The 18,911-nt window shown below is 55.4% G+C and overlaps 1 protein-coding gene across 3 annotated transcripts in view; it reads right to left on the bottom strand.

Annotated features, from left to right (window-relative positions):
- Window positions 1–18,911, bottom strand: part of COA8 (cytochrome c oxidase assembly factor 8) — a 68,348-nt gene that overhangs the window by 22,872 nt on the left and 26,565 nt on the right. For 2 of the 3 annotated variants that reach the window (XM_036101689.2, XM_036101688.2), the window contains one exon: window positions 18,049–18,431. The exons of the other annotated variant lie outside the window; for it this stretch is intronic. In XM_036101689.2, the coding sequence (XP_035957582.1) occupies window positions 18,316–18,431 (116 nt within the window). In that variant the 3' untranslated portion in view covers window positions 18,049–18,315. Of the gene's footprint in view, window positions 1–18,048; window positions 18,432–18,911 lie in introns of those variants that run through there. 3 annotated transcript variants of the gene reach the window in all.

The following is an 18,911-nucleotide window of genomic DNA, read 5'->3' as shown; positions in this document are numbered from 1 at the left end:
AACCAGGAGGCGTTCCTCCACCCCCACTTGCTTTTCAACTGCTGTGCTCTTCAGATGTATGAACCCAGCACCTGCAGCCGTTTTAACCCTGGAATTACACAGTCACAGGGAAGTAAGTGCTCCTAGATTGTCACAGAGAGGCCCAGTTACTTTGCTTTCATATAAATGCAAAGGTCAGCTAAAAAGGGGTGAGGGAGAAGAGTGAATCAAACCACCTTTCCACACTCCCTTAGTGATTTGGCCACTGCTCCTCAACAAGCACCTAGGGCCTGGGCACACAGCTGTAATGAAAGTGCTCGAGAAGAGAGGAGCAGGCTGAGTGAGGCTCCTTTCTCTGTGACTCTGGGCTTAGTGACTGTTCCCTCCACTCACCCTGAAACCTGAGATGCTTGATGTCCTCTTCTAATGAGTAGCCTCCTTCCTATTGCTCTGATCCATCCCTCTCCATCCCCACTGCTGCCACTCTGTTTAGGCTTTCTTATCTTGTTCTTTTATTCTCTCAACAAATATTTGTTGAGCTGCCATGATCCCCACCATAAGAGCCAAGGTGCGCTGGTAAAGAGGATAAGATACCCGCTCTAGTTCGCACAGTGCTGTGCAGAGAAAGATAAGGTACTGGCGAGGTGTGGGAGTGCACTCTGAAGCAGTCAAGTGAGCTGAGACCTAAGTGACCAGAAGGAGCCAACTGAGCAAAACTGGTAGGGAGAACACTCCAGGCAAAGGTCCTCAGCCAGGAATGAGTCTGGAGTAATGGGGAAAGAGAGAAAAGGCCAATTCATCCACCACATGTGCAGGTCCCCTGAATCTGATCCTGCTACTTCCCTTGTGGAAACTCTCTGATGCACCCATCGTTCAGGGCGAGGGGCTGGGGCACAGGCATTTCGGGGCATCCTCAGAGTCTCACATCGAGACTAACAATCACCCACCCTCGCTGGGCAGCCCTGGGCATTCTCAGTCGCTTTCAATCCTCTGATCCTCAGGAACTCCAAGAGAGACACTGTTATCCCCATTTACAGATGGTGCAGGTAAGGCCCTAAAGGTTCCCTGGTTTGCTTGCTGCTTCCAAGGATTAACTCAGCTTTAGGAATCGGAAGGGAGCAGCTCTATGGTTCCTGTGTGGGCACTCGCAGAGCTGAGGAGAGCCTTTGTGGTGGAAAAGCCTCCGCAAGGCTACCCAGGGGCAGCAAATCCATTATCTGTCCTTCCCCACAAACCTAGAAGACCAGGGCCCTGGGAAGCACACACCTGTTGGCACAAGTCCTGGTGACTTTGAGCATCCTTTTGACCAACAGCCTGCTGGGCTAGCCAGGGTCCCAGAGGGTTAACCAGGGTCCTGGAGGGTGGCGCTGTGTTCGAAGCGGGCAGCATTGGACGTTTGGAGCAGGCTCTCTCCTGGCTCCCTTAAGTGCTCTTCCCTTCTGAAAAAGGCCCCTGCCCGGGTGAGCCACCTCCTCCTCCTCTCTGTCTCTCCTTCCTCCTGCTTTCCGCAAACATAGATGCCTTGTCCTCTGCCCTTCTTCCCCTCCTTCTCTGACCCTTTCACTTTCCTGTTGTGAAAGCTGAGAGGAGAGATCAGCAGGCAGCCCGGAGACCTAAACAGTGACTGGCGCTGGAGTACAGATTTGGAGGCAGCCTACAGGACCCAGATGAAGCCAAAGCTGAAGTCCCTTGGTCAAGGAGGAGTGAAAACACCCACATGCCAAACTCCTGCAGTTGACCAGGCACCTGGGAGTCAGAGATAAATCAGGAGCATACAGTCTCCATTCCCGATATTTACTGAGTACGACTGGTGTCAGGTGTGAAGCTGGCAGTGGGAGGACAGACACCCCTGCGCTGGCCAGCAGCCTGTGGAACTGAGACAGAAGGCTCAGCCCCCGCTCAGGTTCTGAGGGGGGTGGCTCTATGTCCCTCAAGGGTCAGGGGTTTCCTTGGAAGAGGGACATTCATATGGCAGGTGGGAAGGATCCAGCAGTTCAAGTCCAAGCGATGGAACTGTAGGGAGAAAACAGTGCCCAACACAGAACAAATCACACAATCATCTGTCTCATTTGGAGCATGGAGGGGGTCCTATCTTTTCACTGTAAATGTCTGTGGATGTCTCTGTCCAGGAGCAGCCCTTTGGGGGAGATTGGGATGCTGGGATTAACCTTTGATCCCGAGGGGTCTGCAGTCCAGTGGATAGCCCCCGTCCATCAGTGTCTAAAGAGGAGACGCAGGGAGGGAAGGGGGCAGGAGGATGGGAAGGAGGCCCCGGAACCCTGCCTTTGGCAGCGTGGCGGGGCTAGAAAGCGATTATTGGGTGAGTGTCCTCGGGTCCGGAGGGGGCGAGCTGTCCGGGCCCTCCCGGCCAGAGGGGGGCCCGCGCAACCCTGGAGAGACAGGCAAGGAAGAGGGTGCCACAGACTGTGTGCCCGGTACCCCCCAACTCCCCGCCGGTCCGGCTGTGCTTCCTCCCCAACACTCCCGCCGGGTTCTGCGACAGCCCGTCCGCCCCATCCCAGCCTGGGCACCGCCCCCCACGCCCCCTCCAGCCTGGGCACCGCCCCCACACACACCCCTGACCTGGGAGCCTCCCTCCGCCCCCTCCAGCACGTTCCCCCCACTCCCCCTCCAGCACGGGCGCCACCGCCCTCCTCCTCCAGCCTGGGCACCGCCCCCCACGCCCTCTCCAGCCTGGGCACCGCCCACACGCACACCCCTGATCTGAGAGCCTCCCCCTACCCCCTCCAGCCTGGGCGCCGCCCCCCACGCCCCCTCCAGCACGGGCGCCACCGCCCTCCTCCTCCAGCCTGGACACCGCCCCCCACGCCCTCTCCAGCCTGGGCACCGCCCCACACGCCCTCTCCAGCCTGGGCACCGCCCACACGCACACCCCTGACCTGGGAGCCTCCCTCCGCCCCCTCCAGCCTGAGCACCGCTCCCCCCACTCCCCCTCCAGCACGGGCGCCACGGCCCTCCTCCTCCAGCCTGGGCACCGCCCCCCGCCCCCTCCAGCATGGGCACCGTTCCCCCCACGCCCCCTCCAGCACAGGCGCCACCGCCCTCCTCCTCCAGCCTGGACACCGCCCCCCACGCCCTCTCCAGCCTGGGCACCGCCCACACGCACACCCCTGACCGGGGAGCCTCCCTCCGCCCCCTCCAGCCTGGGCACCGCCCCCACACACACCCCTGATCTGAGAGCCTCCCCCTACCCCCTCCAGCCTGGGCGCCGCCCCCCACGCCCCCTCCAGCACGGGCGCCACCGCCCCCCACCCCCCCGCCTGGGCAAAGCTGAGTCTGGCCACCATCAGGTCTCCGCGAGGCTCGGGGCCGGTGGCCGGTGTGCCGGGGACAGGAGGGGCGGCCTGGCATCGGGACCGGAACCCGAGGCCGGGGCTACTCTGGGCTCGGCAGCCTTGCTCTCCGCCCGGGTCGCACCCTCTCTGGTCTGAGGCTTCGCTTCTGAAAACGAGCTTTACCGGATTTGCGGGTGTTTTTCATTGAAGGAGCTCGAGCTGCCGACGGTAAGCTGCGGGACGGCTCCCGCAAGGCGAACAAGCATAGCAGCACTTTGGGTGGAAGGAGGAGGATGGGGAGTGTGCAGCTCCCGCAGCCCCTATCTCTCACATTTTTCTCTGAACGCAGGGAAAGATAGGCCTGGGTCCTGCTTGGTGAAGCCTGGCTGCCAGGGGAGTGCCCAGGGTCCCCAGAGAGAATGACCCGGGCCCCCAGCATTCGTGGCTCCCCCATCTCACCCGCACTCTGGGCCAGCCTGTCTCCTGAGTACCGCTGGAGTGAGGCTGCCCATTCCTGGCCTAAGCCTTAAGAAGGCTGGGAGGATTTCACTTTTGTGTTTGGGGGACCCCTACATTGGCGGGCAAGAAGTCCAGCTGCCCTGCGGGAGAGGCCCAGCCATCCTGGCGCCCTGAGCCCACTTCCGGCTGGCCCTGGGGACACCAGGCCATAAGGGAAGCTATCCTGGATGGTCCAGCCCCTCACACAGCCATGTGTAGGGCCCAGGATGTCTCCAGATGGGGACTGATGCTCAAACGCAGGCAGGAAGGGCAACGGAGTCTCTGCGAGAGAAAGAGCACCAGCTGAGTGTGTGTGTGTATGCTTAGCATCCATTGTTGAGCCCAAACGTGTCGTGTCTCTGAACCAGAGCCATAATATTCCCAGTGCCCAGGAGACTATCCTACCACACACCCTCTCAAGGAACCATGAGACATAGGAGAAAACATGCTGCATTTCCCACAATATGCGGCCTGGAGACCTGACCTGTTTTATGCGGCCATCTAAAAGGGGTAACGCCCGAAACTGAGAGAGGAGAGCATCTTACTAAAACAATCAGATCTAGCGTGATGAACGTGAAAATCAGCACTGGGGGCTGGGGACCCGGGATTAGGCACAGGTCATGGAAAACTCATTCTCCTTGGGGACCCCCCATTATTATGAAAATATTCAAACGTGCAGAAAAATATGTACAGTGCACACCATGTACCCACCACCGAGATTCTACAATCGACATCTCGCCGTGTTTGTCACCAGTCCTTCCATTTCTCCAGCCCTCCCTCTCCACCCCTACACACGGTGGTGTGCATGTTATAAATGGAGTCCAGCATTTGTTTCTCAGGGAACATTTCCACGATGAGCACGTGTGAAACGCCCACGTCTGAAGGATACCATCCAGCTGACATGTGTCCCTGAAGCCCTATCAGGAAGTGGACTGCTGACCCCTCCCTCACGCCCCTTCGCGGTCAGTCCCCCACGCACTGCTCTGTTGCTCTGTTTTGCCTACCGTAGTTTAGTTTTGCCGGCTCTGGCGTTTCATAGAAAGAGAATCCCACAGTGCGTGCCTTTTGTGGCCGGCACCTGTCACTCAGCCTGCGGGGTTTGTGCTCCCCCCATGCTGCTGCCCCCGGAGATGCTCCCACTCTGGTTAACAGGAACAAAGCTGACCTGAGCTCTCTTGCCCTGGTCTCTGGGAAACATGCGTTTCCCGGTGAATACCTAGGAATGGAGCTGCTATCCACTGGGTAGGTGGATGTTCCATTTTATCAGAGACTTCCAGTCCTCTTCCCTAAGCAATCGACCGTTTTCCACCCTGGCCGTGATGCAGGAGCATTCCGCACGTGGCAGCTTGCTGCGTGAACACCCTTGGAGAGATGGTCCGCCACAAGACCGTCAGCACCTCGGCTCCCAAGGCTCCCGAGCAGGCAGGAATGGGCAGCAGCTGGGGCAGGGGCGCCACCCCCGGATTACAGAGATGGTTGCTGGGAGGCTGGAAGCTTCCCGTTAGGAAGGGACATACTTCCTCAGTGACAGCCCAGCCCCCAAGGTGCAAAAGCCCTTCCTAAGACATCCTGAAAAGCAATGATTCTGCTGTTCACAAATGATTTAAAATGCTGGACTACGTGCTCATGTGCAGCAAGCAGAGATGTGGTGGAGACAGGAGGACACACAGCCACCGTCTCTGGAGAGAAGACAGGGAACGGCTGGGTGGACTGAGGACGGATGCCCCAGCAGGGACAGCTCAAATGCTCAGCACTCCTGTGGCAGATGACACCTCCCAGGTAGCCATGTCAATCAACATCTTCCATCCCACACATTCTTCTGGCAACGTGGCTTTGACACTCCTCCCCTGGAGAGGTGCAATCTCTCCTTCCTTGGAATCTGGGGAAGCCTGCCCCACAGCGCAAGTGACACTGTGTGACTCCGGGACACCGCCTCCAGCTGGTTCTCTGGGGAGCCAGTCGCCATGCTGCTGGGAGGACGCCCACGCAGCCACATGGGGAGACCACGCGGAGACCACTTGTGCAGATGTTCCAGCCGACAGACAGGGTCACCGTCAGACCCCGTCGCCCCCAGCCTTTGAGACAGAGGAGCAGGGATGAGCCGTCCCTGACGTGCGCACTCCAAATCCTTGACCACAAAACCTGAGCAAAACAGAATGGCTGACATAAGCCCCTGGGTTTGGGGATGCTTTGTTCCACAGCTGCAGTAACTGGCACATTCTCAGACATTCTCGGTCCCCCCAGCACAATCCCAGCACGTGGCCCTGGGGGCGGAGGGGCATAAATTGGGAATTCAAATAACCCTGTCGCACCCCCCAGCACCTTCCACTCACATCATTGCCAAAGGACGCAGCACCTCCCTCCCCGCCACAGCCGAGGGGAGGCCGATCTCTGCGGCCCCCATCACGAGCACGGCGCAGTGCGGGCACAGGAGGCGTCGAAGGAAGGAGAGGGGAAAGAGGAAGGAACCGAATTCCGTCCTGAATTAGGGCCCATGAGGAGCCACACTTGGCTGGAATCAGGAGATCGGGCCCCAGCCCTAATCCTCCGCAGTGTGAACTCAGTCTGTTCCCCTGTAAAGTGGGGGTGATCACCCTGTCCACTTGCCTCCCAGGAACATCATGAGGGGCTGTGGGTGGGAACTGGCCCGTGTCCCACCCCAGTCCCTGGGGGGCAGTGGCTGAGACTTGGGGGTGCCTTCTGGGGAGAGGGGCTCAGCTGGACGCTGGAGTCTCCTATGGCCACCACACCACTGGGGCAGGCTGGGGCCACTCTTCTTTCTGGGGGCCCAGAGCCCAAGGACTACAGAAAGTTCCAAGGCCTGGGCTTTTGCCCCAACTGCCCTGTGCCCCTCACCTCCAAGGTCACAGATGGATTCACGGGCCTCACTGTGTTGGGTCCTCTCCCCTCCCTGCCCCTATTTACCTCCTCCAGGCAGCCCTCCAGTCCTTCTCTCTCCCAGGGACCCTGCTAGCCTCAGCTCTGCACTCCCCACAGAAGGGCACCCCAGAGGGGGGTCACCACGCCTTTCCAGGGACGATTCTCTCACTCACCAGGAGCTCCACAGGGCCTGCTTCTGCAGAATGCTGGAGCCCAGGGCCCCACAATATGTTAGCTACCCCCTTTCCACCTTAGATGGCTGTGATTCCAGAAGGGGCAGTATTTGCTCAAGGACACAGATATGGGGCTCTTCAGACAGGCAGATGGAGAGCTCCTTCCAGTTTGTAGACAAAAATAGCTATGCAGGTACCAAGTCTGTCCCCGAATCAGCACAGGCTGCTCCTGGCCAGGCTGCAATCCCCCTCTATGAGTAGGAAACTTCTGGGGGACTTTAATCCCTGGGTGCCTGACAGCTGCTGACCACAGGGCTCCCGGATGCCCCCTCCACAGAACTCAGCCTCCTCCCTGCTCCTCATGGTCCTCGGCCTCATCCACCAAGACCAGACTCGCCTCACAGCTGTTGAGTGTTCCGGGGCATAGACCCGACCTTAATGCCTTTGCCATCTCCTGCCCCTCCCCAGGACCTAGTGCAGGTTCTCAATAAATGGAGCTCAACTGAGTGAATCAGGAAACAACACCGCAGGTGGTAGATTTCACACGTCCCTGTCCCCACTGGAAATCCTGGTCTTCATCTGCCTCACCCCTCCCCAATTCCACCTGCAGGCGACCTTGGACTTCTGGATCCTGCCTTGGGGGTGGGGGGCTCCGTGTCCTGTGGCCTTCTACCCTCTGCCTCTAGCTGGTATATAATCAAGTCTCAGCCTGGGTCCCTTTGTAGGAGCAGAAATTGCTATAGGAGTTCCAGCACCGCACCTTTGCACCTCACCACCCAGAAGGAAAGAGCCTCACACCCCCCAACCCATCAATCAGTGTCCCAGGTCAGAAGCCCACCAGGACCCCTGCCTGGCCAGAAGCACACCTGGGAAGGTGCTGCTGCAGGGTGGGGGGCAGGGAGCGGAGCTGGGGGCAGCCACAGTCCTCCCTACAGGTGGCTCTCTGAGCTCACTCAGCCCTGTTCCCTTGGGCAGCACCCGGGGGGGGGGGGTTGCAGTGAGGCACCTCCAAGCCCAGACTGTCCGTGACAACACTGGTCTGGCTCACCCAATCGGGTTGTTAAAGCCCCTGGGGCCCGTGTCCCACCCTCTGAGCTGGCTTCCTCCTTCCCTCCCCCGGCTCCCAGCTGCCCGTCAGGCCTGTCTACATAGGAAGTGCAATTATCAACATTGTTCACACTGGTTTCTTCTCTTAGTAGATGTCCTGGTCCCCGTATGATCTGGTGGATTCACAATCATGTTTGGAAGAAGAGGGTCACTTACCTCCTCCCGCCAGAATCACCTCTGTGTTGGCCCAGCCTGAGGCCACATGACTCCAGAAATGCTTAGGAGAAAGGGGACCGGGGGGCAGGAGGCCAGCCAAAGATGGGCTTCGAGGGTCACCTTGGGAGCAGCGGACTCCCAGCCCACCCAGGCAGCCATGGCGCCGTCCCCTGTGCGGAGGTAAAGGCCAGGCCTGGGGAGACCCGCAAGCCAGGCAGACCCAGGCCCACCCGCCCCCAGGGAAGGCTCTCAGCCCTGCCTGCATTCAGAGCCCTAGGACGAGTTCTGCCAGGCTCTGCTCAGCTCTGCGGGGTAGAAGGGGGGAGGAGGAAGAAAATGCACAAATGCATATATCATCACAACAGGCTAAAAAGGAAAAATCCCAGCCCTCAGAGTATCTGGGGGTGAGCCTGCCTCGGCTGGGCTGTGCCTGGGTCCCTATCCACTTCCAGCATACAGAAGCTCCGCACAGACAACCCATGTCCTATGTGTTCACACCTTTCTCCATGAGCACCATCCCACTTTACAGATGGAGAAACTGAGGCCAGGAGAGGGGAGACGAGTCACTGACCAAAGTCGAGGGCCCACTTCCATGCTTCAGGAAGATTAAAGCATTCCCCCATGTTCTCAGTTCCGGAGGCAAGATTCAGGAAGAGATTTGGCTTGCGGAAATTTTCATCTATTGATTCCTTCTAGAAGCTGCTGATCCATCAGACATAAATCTCATTCCCCTTTTGCAGGACTACACATCGACTCCACCTTGTTCCAAACGCTGTGAGTTCCTTCTGCCGCACTCATTAGCTCTAAGTCGGGAACCCGTCAGAGTATGTTTGCCGAAGCTGCTGTGACAGATGGCCACAAACGGGGCGACCAAAACAACAGCAGGCTGTTACCTCACGGCTCTGGAGGCCAGAAGTCAGAGACTAAGGTGCGGGCAGGGCTGGTTCCCTCTGCGTGAGGAGGGCCCAGGCCCGTCCAGCTCCTGGTGGTGGCACCAGGAAGAAGGCTGCTTGCCTTGAAGACACAGCAGTCCAGCCCCTCTCCTCGTCACATGGCCTTCCATGGGCCTGTGTCATAAATCTCCCTCTCCTTTCTAAGGACACCTGTCGTTGGATGTAGCACCCCTCCTAAATCCAGGATGACCTCAGCCCGATATCCTTAATTACACCTGCAGAGTCCCTGTTTCCCAATGAGGGCACGCTCCTGGGTACAAGGGCTCAGGACAGGGACACATCTGGGAGCCCCACTACGGTCAGCCCATCTCCAGGAAGCAGATTGCTGATGCTCCATTCTACAGATGAGGCAACTCAAGTGCGGAAGGGGTCTCAGTGTGGATCCGTCCTAGGACCTCGGGGGGAAGGGCATGCCCCGTGCCCGGCTTGTCCTGGCGGATGCTGCGTTGGGGACAGCCAATACGGATCAGATGCTGCCTCGCCTGCTCCCGGAAGGTGAGCCAAGGGCCGCTTTTCCTGTGTTGGCAATGCGCGTGGAGGAAACTCCTAAGAGAAACAGGGAGTAGGATGGCAGGTGCTAGGGGCTGGGGTGGGGGACTTACTCAGAAAATGTTCACTGGCCGGGACTTTTGAACAGGCGAAGAAGCTCACCTGCCAAAGGCCAGCCGGAACGTCATTCTGTGAGGCTGAGCCCATCCCACCAGCACAGTGCTGGCTTCCGTGAGGGCTCTTTGCCTGGGTCACACTCGCCCAGCCCCCACTCCGGCCGCGGAGACCTCTGGGGCCTGTGCCCCCTGCAGCAGCCCTGCCCAGTGGGAAACTAATGTGAGCCATAATGTCATTTAAAATGGTCTGGCAGCCACAGTAAAAAAGGTACAGAGAAGCAAGTGAAATTAACTTCAGAAATATATATACACATGTTGTTGCTGTTTCTTCAGCAAATTTTATCAGATTTTTTTTTTTTTTTTAAGTAGGCTCCATGCCCTGGAGCCAAACACGAGGCTTGAATTCACAACCCTGAGATCAAGACCTGAGCTGAGATCAAGAGTCGGCCACCTAACCGACTGAGCCACCCAGGGGGCCCCCTGCCCTTTTAAAGTCAGCTCTATGCCCACATGGGGCTCGAACTCATAGCCCCGAGATCTAGTCGCGTGCTCTGCCAACTGAGCCAGCCGGGCACCCCAGAGCCTTGATTCCAAGCTGCAGCTGGATGGAGGGGCCTGGCCAGGGGCCCTGTGCTCTGTGGAGAGGCCCCCAGGACACCTCCAGGGATTCTGAGGATGCCCCGAATCCAGTAAATAAAGCTCTGAGAACCACGCCTGGCAGATATCAACACTTGCTTCCTGGTACCATTATTTGGTAAAAGGGCCAGGGGCACAACTGCATTCATTGAGCACATCTAATGGCCAAGGTCCACTGCACCAGGCAGCTTGGTGAGGCCCGGGTGGGGGTGGGGAAGACAGAGACGAAGACGGACACAGCTCTGCCCCCACAGGGGCCGTGTCCTTCGGGCTGGGCACCGCCATGACCAGATGCTCAGATTCTGGAGGTTGCAGCCAGAGGCAGCAGGAGCCTGTGCTGACAGGAGGTCCCATTCCGTCCACGCTGCAGGAGCTGGTCTGTGCAGGTGGCTCTGAGAGGTGTCCTGCCATGTTCCTGCCAGAGAGGACCCCGACCACCACAGCCAGGCTTGCAGAGGCACTGAGGACATCCTGGGGTGCCGCTTTCTTTCTAAAATAAAAATCTTGGGGCACCTGGGTGGCTCAGTCGGTTGAGCGTCTGACTCTTGGTTTCAGCTCAGGTCACGATCTCATGGGTCCTAGGATGGAGACCCAGGTCGGGCTCTGCACTTGGCGGAGTCTGATGGAGATTCTCCCTCTCCCCCTCCCCCTGCACGCACTCTCGCTCTCGCTCTCTCAATATTTACTTACTGTGGGAGAGAAAGAGAGAGAGTTCTGAGGGAGAGTGTGAGCAGGGCAGGAGCAGAGGAGAGGGAGATGGTCTCCAGCAGACCCCTTGCTGAGCTCGAGCCTGACAGGGGGCTTGATCCCAGGACTCTGTGACCATGACCTGAGCCAAAATCAAGAGTCGGCCACTTAACCAACTGAGCCACCCAGGCATCCTAAATAAAATCCTATAAATAAATATATATACATAAATAAAATAAAATAAAAATTCTGTTTGCCCTCTGGTTTTCCTGGCGAATGGATTAACCTTTCACAAACCAGTGCCCACTGTCTACAGCTCTGGCCCCGTGTTCATCTTTCCCCTCTGCCCCAAACCGTGGATCTGTTTTGATGGCAAACTCATCTTTGGGTGTGTGTTGGGGTGGGGGCAGGGCTTACAACCCCCCAATATCTAGATAGAAACCACGTCTGGAAATCTCCTGACCTCATCCATCCCTCTCATCCCCTCCTCTGGGGGCTCTTCCTGTACTTTTCCACCCCAGGACCGACTCTGGACAAAGTGGACAATCATCACTGCAAATCAATAGCCGAGTAGCTACAAATGCAGCTTGAAACAGCCTGAACATTTTTGGAAGATTGATCAATTCATTTTCCACGGCATGAAAGGAAAGAAATGACCTTCCTGGAAGACTGTCTGAGAAGGGGCATTGCCCAGCAGGGAGGGTGGCTGTCCCCACCACGTGGGCGATCTCATCCACTGCTCCGCTCCCAGTGCCGAGCACGGGGCCCAGCATGCAGGAGGTGCTCTTGAGCATTTGCTGAATAAATGAGGAAGCGAAGACCGTGCCGTCCTCACAGAACCCGGAGCGGAACGTCTGAGGCTCGGGGGTTCAGGAGCCAGAGCAGACACGGGTTGGTTTGCCCGTAGACAAACCTGTCTGCACTTGCTAGAGCACGGGTGAACTGAGGACATCATGCTAAGTGAAATAAGCCAGCCCTGAAAGAACAAATACTGGGGGCGCCTGGCTGGCTCAGTCAGAAGAGCACGCAACTCTTGATCTCAGGGTCACGAGTTCAAGCCCCGCGTTGGGAGTAGAGCTTACTTAAAAAAAAAAAAAGAAAAGAACAAATACTGTGTGATTCCACTCACATGAGGTCCCTAGCGTGTTCAAATTCAGAGAGAGAGAAAGTGGAAGAGTGGGCGCCAGGGGCTGGGGAGGGAGTCTCAGCTCAGGGACGGACAGTGGTGGCGGCTGCGCGAAGTGTGAATGTGCTTCGTACCACCGACTGCACTGCTGAGAGGGGGTCTCATGGGACTTGCACGGCCCCACGGGCTCGGCCGCCCAGTGGGGGGACTGTGGCCATGACACGAACCCGCAGTTCCCAGTGGGTCCCCCGTCACGTGAGCTTTGTGAGCGAGAACCCCCAGCCTGCCCTTTGGGGAAACTGATGCCCCATAAAGGAAGCCGTTCCCTGTAGTCCACACCTTCCCGCACTGGCTCTACTTCCTAACCAGAGACCTTGTGAAGAGGGTCAGCAGAACATGGCTAATCGTGTTTTACTTTTGTTTTTAAAAACAGAAAAAAGCAGGGATGCCTGGCTGGCTCAGTCGGTAGAGCATGTGACTCTGGATCTCGGGGTTGTGAATTTGGGCCCCACATTGGGTGTAGAGATTACTTAAACATAAAATCATAAAAAAAAAAAAAAGTCGCCAGGGGCGCCTGGCTGGCTCAGTCGGTTGGGCGTCTGCCTTTGGCTCAGGTCATGATCCCGGGGTCCTGGGATCAAGCCCCACATCGGGCTCCCTGCTCCGCGGTCTGCTTCTCCCTCTGCCTCTGCTCCACCCCATGCTCATGCTCTCTCTCTTTCAAATAAATAAATAAAATCTTAAAAACAAAAAAAAAACAAAAAAACAAAAAAGCAACGCTGACGGGAAAAAAATCATCGAACACAAAACATTATCATACAATTTCCCCCAAGTTTTGTTATTTCCCCATTAATCCGAAGTCTGAAAAAGTCTTTGGAAACGTATAGAACAGAGGGCTATTGTGCGGGACCCTTGGGGTTCTCTGCTCTCCGCCTCCTCTGGTGGAAGGCTCCCCCACAAAGACAGCCGCTGCCCCTCCAAGGAATAGTCTAAAGGGCCAGCCAGAAAAAGGGCTCATCAAAGCTGCGCCCTGGGAGGGCCAGAGGCGTAGAACCCACGAAGCCAAAGCCGGTCAAGCCCGATGCGCGAGCACAAGGCTTCTCTGCAACCAAGATGCGGTTTTAAGGAGCTGGGTGTGATGTCACCAGCACAGTGTGAGCGTGGGGACACTCAGGGACGGACTAGCAGGAGAGCCCTGCCATACTCCGATACTCCGTGGAGGATTCCTGAAGATCTGCTGGGCGCGGGCAGCTCGGGGACATGCAGGGGACCCACGGCGTTTCCTACTTGAACTCTGGACTGGTGCCAGGGCTCCCGACTCATGACAGGGGCTGGCCTTCCCCCTTCCCCGCTCAGGAAGCAGCCCCTCTGCACAGCTCTACCATCACTGTAGGGGGAGCATTTGCGAGAAGCCTGCTGAACGCCAGACACGTACCCACACGCCTGTCAAGCCTGCCAGCCACTCGGCCAGCCGCGATTTCTCACAACCCAGGGCCGCCGCCTGCCGACGGGCCCTGAGGCGGACCGGCTGCTCTGGAAGGCTGCTTGGGTGCCGTTGTCATAGACACTTCACCGTACCTCCCAGAGGCTGGCGCTTCCGATACAGGACTACAGCCGAACAAGGAACAACACCGCGGTCAGGCCTCCTGCTGTCAGTGACCCGAGTCCCCGCGTGTCTGATGGCTACACCTGGATTTTCTCTTCTTGGGGAAATATGAGCAAATAAGAAACCAATGTTGGGGTGCCAGCCTGGCTGTCGGTAGAGCATGCAACTCTTGATCTTTGGGTTTTAAGTGTGAGCCCCACGTTGGGTGTAGAGAGTACCCAAAAATAAAATCTAGGGGCACGTGGGTGGCTCAGTTGGTTAAGCATCCGACTCTTGATTTCTGCTCAGGTCATGATCTCAGGGTCGTGAGATTGAGCCCCACATCGGGCTCTGTGCTTGGGATTCTCTCTCCCTCCCCTTTGCCCCCCCGCCATGTTCTCTCTAAAAAGAATCAATCCAATCCAATCAAAAACAAAAATCAAAAAAAAACTCCACAAAATCTACGAACAGCACCTAGCACAAAGAAGAGGAGAAACTCAATTTTACTTTACTTTTTATCTCAGAAAACAGAAATATTAATTTTTAAAAAGATTTTATTTATTTGTCAGGGACAGAGTAAATCGGGGGGGGCGGCAGGCAGAGGGAGAAGCAGACTCCCTGCTAAGCAAGGAGCCCGATGCAGGATTCAATCCCAGGACCCTGAGATCATGACCTGAGCTGAAGGCAGACGCTTACCCGACCGAGCCACCCAGGTATCCCCAGAAACATTAAATTTATCAGAGACACTTTCAGGAAAAAGCAGTATAAAAAACATCACTGAGATAATCTTTATTTTATAATTATTTAAAGCCCACAAAAATACTTTACTTGAATATGGCTAGGGTAAAAAATTATCTTAGGGGACACCTGGGTGGCTCAGTTGGTTAAGCATCTGCCTTCAGCTCAGGTCATGATCCTGGAGTCCTGGGATCGAGCCCCACATGGGCTCCCTGCTCCGCGGGGAGCCTGCTTCTCCCTCTGCCGCTCCCCCTGCTTGTGCTCTCTCTCTGTCATATAAATAAATAAAATCTTAAAAAAAAAAGACAATCTTAAAACCACCTAATATTTTTTTAACTGAACATACATATTTTAGGTTCAAAATCACCTTAATAATGAAACATTTGCATTTATTCTTGACCTAAAGTAAAGTTTACCACAATCATTTAAACTTAGATGTCTAAGATCCAAGAAAGAAGAAATGAGCACCGTCGTTTCTTGTTAATTCACTCAGAGCATTGAAGCAAAGCACCTTGCAACAGTTAACAATACAAGTCACGTTAAACGTTTTGGCATTAAATGGGATTGTCGCCACAGGACAGTGTGCGGGTTCCTGGGAGTGCGGCTGTGTTAGGTCCTGAGTCACTGGGACTCCCCTGCCAGCACTCAGTGCCTCCCTACCATGTAATTTAATCAAGTGGAAACAATTTAAGAGAACTTCTTGGGACTGTGGAAATGGACCTGTGGGTGCTTGTCGCTCAGTTCTTAACCTGCAGCCCGCCTGCGCCCCCAGAGCCTCTGCCATCCCATCCCAGAGCCGTGGAGGTGCAGCAAGCTTACGCCACCTCCCAGCCCAGGGCGCTGCTCCCACTGGCAACAGAAGCTTCACTTCTACAATTTTTACTTTTTTTTTAAGATTTTATTTTTAATCTCTACACCTGATGTGGGGCTTGAACTCATGACCCCAAGATCAAGAGCTGCACGCTCCACTGACTGAGCCAGCCAGACGCCCCTATAATTTTTACTTTATACTCAAAGAAAGAACCATTTATGCTTTCCTTCGTCTGCACACAGAACATGTTTGCTTTTTGCTCATCTTTTCAAGTCACTCTTAAAAGCAAGCATCCTTGGAACTATGACAGCGTCCTGTGGCCTCCGAGCTGAGGGGTCCCGGTGGGGAGAGGACCTGGAGTCTCTGCACGGCATTCTGTCACCCCGGTCACTCTGCCTGCCCTGTGCCTGCCCAAGGCCCGGCGCACCGTTGGAAGGCGGCTGCTGGCCCAAGAGATCCGTGCCCCCGACTGACACCAGGGGCGTAGCACTCCCCCACTGCAGAGGTCTGGGTGATCTGTTTTTGGAGATCTTTGGCTGCTGCTTTTTTTTTTTTTTTTTTTAAGATTTTATTTATTCATTTGACAGAGAGAGACACAGCGAGAGAGGGAACACAAGCAGGGGGAGTGGGAGAGGGAGAAGCAGGCTTCCCGCTGAGCAGGGAGCCCAATGCGGGGCTCAATCCCAGGACCCTGGGATCATGACCTGAGCCGAAGGCAGATGCCCAACGACTGAGCCACCCAGGCACCCCGCCTGCTTTTTTTTTTTTAAGTTTTTTTTTTTTTTTTAATAATCTCTACGAACCCAGCGTGGGGCTTGAACTCACAACCCTGAGATCAAGAGTCACATGCTCTTCCGACTAAGTCAGCCAGGTGCCCCTGGAGACCTCTGGCTTCTAATGGTCACCTACCCCCTGCCTGTGACCAGAGCTCATTTGAGTAAGTTTCTGTTCCTTGAAATCTCAAGACACTTGCCTCTAGGAGCCATGAGGATGTCAGGAGGTAAGTTATGGAGACTGGCAAGGAGAGCAACAGTTGGTGAAAACTCTTACACAGCATGAATACTGACACTGGGTCACTAAGCCACCAGCTGAAGGGCAGAATCCATCGGCTCAAGGGTCCAGGGAACAAGCTTTCTGGAACACCAGGCTAACAAGAACCCTGAGACAACAGGATCTCAACATCGCACAGTGTGATTCAGGATACACCTGTGTCTGAAAAGGCCTTTTGCCAACAGCACACACGTATGGTTGTTCAACAGTCCCACCGGTTACAACATACATCAGCTTTTCAAACCGTCTCTCTCCCTTCACAGAGTCACATACCACACAATGTGTCTTTAACAGTTTGTGATGATGCACTCACACACACACCTTTACCACCCACTGGAACTCATCTTCCTGAAAAACCAATTTTCTTTCAGATGGTCCACTTGTCTTTTTTTTTTTTAAGATTTATTTATTTCTTTGAGACAGAGAAGCAGACTCCCCGCTGAGCACAGAGCCTGATATGGGGCTCAATCCTGAGCTGAAACCAAGAGTTGGATGCCCAACTGACTGAGCCCCCCAAGCGCCCAGGTGGTCCCCTTGTCTTTTGCTGTTACTATGTAAAGTCATCTTCAGAGTCCTTAAGAATTGATGTGCAAAAAGAAGTAGAAACACTACCACTGCAAGTTGCTATTTATTCCAATGTGATACCATCCCAGACAAAGATAATCTTCAAATAACCTTCAAGTCAGTCAGTGAAGTTGATGGGATAAAGGAAGAATTAAAACCTTGCATGGGACACCTGGGTGGCTCAGTTGTTAAGCGTCTGCCTTCAGCTCAGGTCATGATCCCAGGGTCCTGGGATCGAGCCCCACATCGGGTTCCCTGCTTGGCGGGAGGCCTGCTTCTCCCTCTCTCACTCCCCCTGCTTGTGTTCCTGCTCTCACTGTGTCTCTCTGTCAAATAAATAAATAAAATCTTTAAAAAAAGGCTCGCTCCCTGCTGGTTCTCCCTTTCCCTCATTTCTCTGAGGATGCACACAGTGCCACACACTCTGGTGACAGGTTGAGAATCTGAGTTCAGCAGGAGTATGCTGTGAATAAACGATACAGTGTTATTTCTATCCAACTCCATGTTCCACACTGGTTGGTGCACGTCCCCCACCCTCTGGGGACCTGGGTTAACAGCATGGGGTACATTCCTGGGGAGACAAGGCATTTGGCGGGGTGCAGCACGATGGCCCTCCTGGGCAGATGCGAGGCTGGTGAGATTCTCACACGCACCCCCATTCATCCGCCAGCCCTTGAAAGCCTCCATGGAAGGGGGGTGGTGACATGCTTCCTCTGGCTTCTGAGTTTTCTCCTTGGAAATCATCTTTGCTCCCAGCAGCTTAGAAGCCGCAGAAGAAATCTGGGCTTATGACTGGATTATCATGCCTCGCTCTGTAATAGAAACTGTTTGCCAAGTAGCTTTTGGTTAATTCCACATAGCTCATGGGTCCGCAGAGGACACGCCTGCTAACAAGGCCTGGCTCCGAAGGCCGATTCCCTGCTGTCGAGGCAGGTATCTTCCTCTCCCGCAGGCCAGGACGCCCCCACATCACAGGGCTGCACAGGTGCAAGCGCCCCAGGACAGCTGGCGGCTCTTCAGGGCGTGGACCGGGGCCTCCAGCACCTCCTGGCCCGCTGGTCACGTGCGAGCACGGTACACACGACTGCAGCCGGCTCCCAAATTACTCCCATCAGTGGAGTCAAACATGCAGGTCAAAGTACACTAATATTTTTATATTGTTCTATTTCAAATTGGTAGAATTCAAAAACACAGAACACGGGTACACAGTGCTTGGGTTTTATTTAACATCATGTCCATGACCCAGGGCCAGCTTGCAATCCCCAGTCAGGACAGAGTCACATGGCCCACAGCTCACCAGGACCCCCCTCTCCCAGTCCACCCTGTGCTGACATAAGCCAAGGGGCCCCCATAAAGTAGGCGTGGGACTCAGTTCACTTACAGGTTTTTAGAGTCCTTGTAAAATGGATTCCCAGAGCAGCCGCTTCTCCCAGAAAACTCCCAGAAAGCTCCGACAGCGGCGGTGGGTGGGTCAGGGTGGGCTCCTAGGTGCTGGTCTTTGGTTTTGGTCTAAGCTTGTTCCAAACTCTCTCCAGGGCCACTTTTCCCATGAAGAAGGTGATGGCAAAATTACGCTTGTACCAGTCTCTACAGAGAAACACCAGAAGCACATGTGACATCCCCCCAGTAACTGAGGACTAGCGCCCGGGCCTCTGAGGGGAATTCCCGGCCCACAGGCAAGTCCTCCTGACTACCCTCCACCTTTCCCACTGTCTCTTCCCTTTTCTGCCCTCGTTAAAGCTAAACTGGCCATAAGAGCCTTCCTTCCTCCCCCCAGATTGAATAGGCTGAGAATAAGGCTCAACAAAGTGAATGCCCAGCGCACCCCAACCCCCACCTTTTCCTATTCTGCTACAATCCTCTGGTTTTTGCTAAAAGACTCCAAAAGAGAAGCCTGGGGCCTCCAGAGTCCCATGGCATTACTGGAGAGAGACAACTGTTGAGTGATGGGGGCGTAACCACTGGGCAAACAACTGGCAGGACTCAGTGGGGACCATGCTGGTTGGGCATCTTATTTGCATAAGAAGCACAGGACAGAGTACTCCATCGTGAGAAGTTAATTTACCA

This window comes from Halichoerus grypus, chromosome 8 (genome assembly GCF_964656455.1).
Source record: "Halichoerus grypus chromosome 8, mHalGry1.hap1.1, whole genome shotgun sequence".
NCBI lineage: Eukaryota > Metazoa > Chordata > Mammalia > Carnivora > Phocidae > Halichoerus > Halichoerus grypus.
This window is presented reverse-complemented; position numbering and strand designations above follow the sequence as displayed.